Source organism: Harpia harpyja, chromosome 11 (assembly GCF_026419915.1).
Source record: "Harpia harpyja isolate bHarHar1 chromosome 11, bHarHar1 primary haplotype, whole genome shotgun sequence".
Taxonomy (NCBI): Eukaryota; Metazoa; Chordata; class Aves; order Accipitriformes; family Accipitridae; genus Harpia; species Harpia harpyja.
In genome coordinates this window covers 404,825-408,800 of record NC_068950.1, presented here as the reverse complement: position 1 = coordinate 408,800, position 3,976 = coordinate 404,825, and the positions used below count along the sequence as shown (strand labels likewise).

Genomic DNA, 3,976 nt, shown 5'->3' with positions numbered 1-3,976 from the left:
GCCGCCGTATAAAAGCGCGTCCGCGCCCGCCCCGCCCGGGCTGCGGTGGCGGCGGCGGCTCCGCTCCAGGTGCGGCGGCTCCCGGCAACTTCCCGCTCGCGGCGGCGCCGGTCGGTCGGTCGGTCGGTCGGTCGGTCGGTCGGTCGGTCGGTCGGTCGGTCGGTCGATTCGTCCGGGCATCGCATCGCATCGCATCGCATCGCGTCGCGGCCGGCAGCGGCTCCCCGTGCGCCGCGGCCGTCCCGTCCCATCGCTCGGGTCCGTGTCCCTCGGGTCCGTGTCCCTCGGGTCCGTTTCCCTCTGCGCGGCCGGTTCTTTCCCGTTCCCCACCCCCGGGCTGGCGGGTCCCGCTGCCCATCGGCGCGGCCGGTTTTTTCCCGTCCCCCACCCCGGGCTGGCGGGTCCCCGTGTCCCTCGGTGTGGCCGGTTCCCTCCTATCCTTGTCCCCGTCCCCCCGGGCTGGCGGGTCCCGGTCTCTCGGTGCCGCTGCTCACCCTCCAGGCTGATGGCTCCAGGCTGCCGGTGCCCGGCCCCCGGTGACAGCGTTGCCCTTCGGGTCTCTTCCAGCCCCGCACTCAGTGGCAACATGTGGCTCCTGGAACGGCTGCGCGGCGTGGCGGAGAATGGCGGGTCCCGGGGTGCAGGGCCGGAAGAGTCCCCGCGGGGGTCCCGCTACAGCAACGTCCTCACCCCCGACAAGATCCCCGACTTCTTCATCCCACCCAAGCTGAGCGCGGCACCCGCCGAGGCCGAGGGCCCTGAGACCCCCGCAGCGCCCGCCCTGGGCCCCTCAGCCTCAGAGCAGGACCTGGCCGGGCGCAAACCCCCACGCAGCCCCCGGCCGTCCAGCCGGTCCCGGCCGCGGGCCGCTGGCCGGCACATCATCCAGATTGAGAGCGCCGAGGACTGGACGGCCGAGGGGGGCTTCGGCACCAACGTGGACCCGCAGGCGCAGACGGCCATGTCGCTGCCCTACGTGCCCAAGGCACAGACCTCCTATGGCTTTGCCACGCTGGTGGAGAGTCCCCACACACGGCGCAAAGAGTCGCTTTTCCACAGTGAGCACAGCAGCCTCTGCCCCTCACCGGCCACCTCGCCCAGCACCCAGCGCAGAGCCAAGCTCAATGGCGAGAGCGGGCCCCGGGCGCCCGCTGACCTGGGTGCAGCCCTCATGCACCCCGGCCGCTACTTCAGCGGCGGCGAGAGCGACACGTGCTCCTCAGCCGAGTCCTCGCCCTTCAGCTCCCCGCTGCTCTCCCGCTCTGTTTCCCTGCTGAAGATCTTCAGCCAGGAGAGCCAGTCCAAGGTCATCAAGCTGAAGCACTCGGTGGCCCGCAACAGCTCACTGTCCACTGACGACAGTTCAGCTGACACCAGCCCCAGCGCCCAGCGCCGTGCCAGGAGCGCCCCAGCCGGGGGGCAGCCACCCACTGCCCTGCTGCCCCTGGACCTGCCACCGGGCCGCGACCGGGAGCACAGCCTGCGGCTCAGCCGGGGTGGGAGCCTGCGCCTGGCTGCTGACTACGACCCCTCCAACGCCCGGCTGCGCGTGCGGCTCGTCTCCGCCGAGGACCTCTACGATGCCCTCGTCGACCTGCGCAGCATCAACTGCTGCGTCTCCCTGTGCCTCAACCCCGGGAAGCTGCAGAAGCAGCGCAGCACCATCGTCAAGAACAGCCGCAACCCCATCTTCAACGAGGACTTCTTCTTTGATGGGCTGGGCCCTGGCCACGCCAGGAAGATGTCCCTGAAGCTCAAGGTGGTCAACAAGGGCAGCAGCCTTAAGCGGGACACGCTGCTGGGAGAGAAGGAGCTGCCGCTCACCGCCCTCCTGTCCTGCCTGTAGGCGCTTGCTGCCAGCCCCGGAGATTGCTGCCTGCCTGTGGGGCCAGGGCGAGGGGGGGAGGCCGGCCCTGTCCCCCAGCCCTGCTGGAGGAGGGCTTGGAAGGGCCCTCGGAGGAGGGACGGGGCCGTGGCAGAGCGTGGGGGTCCACGGGGGCGGCACTGCTGTGGGGCTCTGCCAGCACCAGCCCTCCTGCAGTAGAGCAGGCAGGGCTGGCAGCTGCAGCCTCTCCCCTCTGCTCCCTCCCTTCTCCCTCCTGGGGCTGCATCTCCCGGAGCCCAGTGGGGAGGCACCGGCCCCATCTCCACCGGGAAGGATGGATGTCAACTGCTGGGCTCTTCCCTCCCTGGTGCCTGTGGTCTCCAGCTGGCCAGCACGAAGGTTGGAGGTGGGTAGATCTCTGTAGCATACTTACTGCCACCTCTCTCAAAGCCCCAGCTCCTGGAGTCAGGTGGTACCATCAATCTCGGCTTTAATTTAAAAGACAAGTTTCTAGTCTTGGAAACTGCAGAGAAAATACTGCAGAGGTGACCCAAGAGTGGGCCAAGGGAGGTGACCCTGGGGGATGAGTCAGGTTTGTGGTTTTTGAGCCTTTCCTGGACTTCTCCCAGCCCTGCGGGACTGCACAGATGTGCAAGTCGGCTTGGTCTGACAGTGCAGCCTCCCAGGATGCCCTCCCTGCCCACCCCCAGCAGTGTCCCCCCCGCTGCTGACCCCCTGCAGGAAATGGCTCATGGAGCTTTAGGGGCTTTGGGTTTGCTCAAATCCAGGAGGCTGCCTGTGCCTGTCCCCTGCCCATGGGAGGGAGATGCCAGGGGCTGGCACTGCCATGGGGGGCCTGGCACCCCTCGCCCTGGGCACATGGGTGGTCCCGGGCAGTGTCCCAGCAGACATCCTTGCTGACAAAAGCCAAGGCGACAGGAGTAGCCTCCCTGTGTGCTGGCGGTCTGGCTGGCACTGGGGACATCCCCTGGTGTTGCTGGGCAGGAGGCAGGCTGAGGCTCCCCTACCCTCTGCCCTCCCTTGCCTGCGGGGGCTTATGAGCAGCTGCACCCGCCAGGCCAGAGCGATATGTCCCATGGGGCCATGAAGCCCCTGTGCCCAGCGGGACACAGCTCCCCAAAGGGACTGGCCTGGCTCTGCAGTTTCCCTTTTGGGCGGAGTGGGGTGCTCCCACTGCTTCCCATCCCTCCCTGCCATCCCAGTCAACTGGCTGAAGGCACTGGGGGTGGGAGAAATGCCAGCCGGGGCATTTCTGCAGATGGATAAAACAGACACCTTGTTGTTGTTTGGTGTGGTGTTACCCATTGCATCGGGCTCTGCATGTTTCTGTGGAAGGGAGCAGAATTCACAGTGCTCCTGTCCCTGCCTGTTGCAGCACGCGTGGACACACGCACACACATGTGTCCCTCTGTATTAACCTCTGTTGGTGGCAGTTGATGTTCCTTCTTTGTCCTTTGCAGCAGATGGCAGATTTCAGTGTTGGCTATTTATATCTGAGGCTGATCTTTCCCAGCGTGTTTTACTTATGTCTGTAAATATGTTTCAGGTACGCGAGGCATGGTTCTGATAGCACGGTGTTTGCATGTCGGGGGGATTTGGGGTGATCGTGGCTGTTTGTCGAGCTTGTGGCTGAAAACAAACCGTGCAGGACGTAAGGAGCAGACACATCCCTCCTTCGCGGGGGGCTTCCCACCGCTCCCCCAGGAGCCAACACGGGGGACACTCCTTGGCCCCTGAGTGCCCAGGCTTGCCCTGGGGGAAGATGGGGGCTCTGGGGAGGGTGGGATGGGGAGATGGGCCATGTCCCTGAGCAGTCCTGGGGCAGGAAGGGGACCCTGCCCAGCTGGCTGCTGCCCGACAGCCCTGTGCACCCCTCACCAGTGCCCTGTGGTCCCCAGGGGGGGCTGTGCCTGCAAGGGGCTGGTGGGACCCAGGCACTGCTGGGGGTGGGGGGCACCCAGCAGGCTGCAAGGGGAGGGAGAACAGGAGCTGGGCAAAGATTTTGGTGCTCTGTGAGAGAGTTGGGGGGTGACGCATCCTCCATGGCAGAGCTGTGCCCCTTTGGGTTCGGGGAAGGGGGATGCTGAGAGCAGGGCCCTGGGCTGCTCCTTGGGTTGGGGCTGGCCCTGG

General features: G+C 66.4%; 1 protein-coding gene across 1 annotated transcript; it reads left to right on the top strand.

The window, feature by feature from the left end:
* Nucleotides 1-3,534, top strand: C2CD4C (C2 calcium dependent domain containing 4C). Its single transcript, XM_052802445.1, has 2 exons — nucleotides 1-69; nucleotides 568-3,534. The coding sequence occupies exon 2, from the start codon at nucleotides 587-589 to the stop codon at nucleotides 1,844-1,846; it is 1,260 nt and encodes a 419-aa protein (XP_052658405.1). The 5' UTR covers nucleotides 1-69; nucleotides 568-586; the 3' UTR covers nucleotides 1,847-3,534.
* Nucleotides 3,535-3,976: the final 442 nt, after the last annotated feature.

Excerpts from the sequence above, each read along its gene's own strand:
- C2CD4C (XM_052802445.1), top strand. The coding sequence starts at position 587 with ATGTGGCTCCTGGAACGGCTGCGCGGCGTGGCGGAGAATGGCGGGTCC.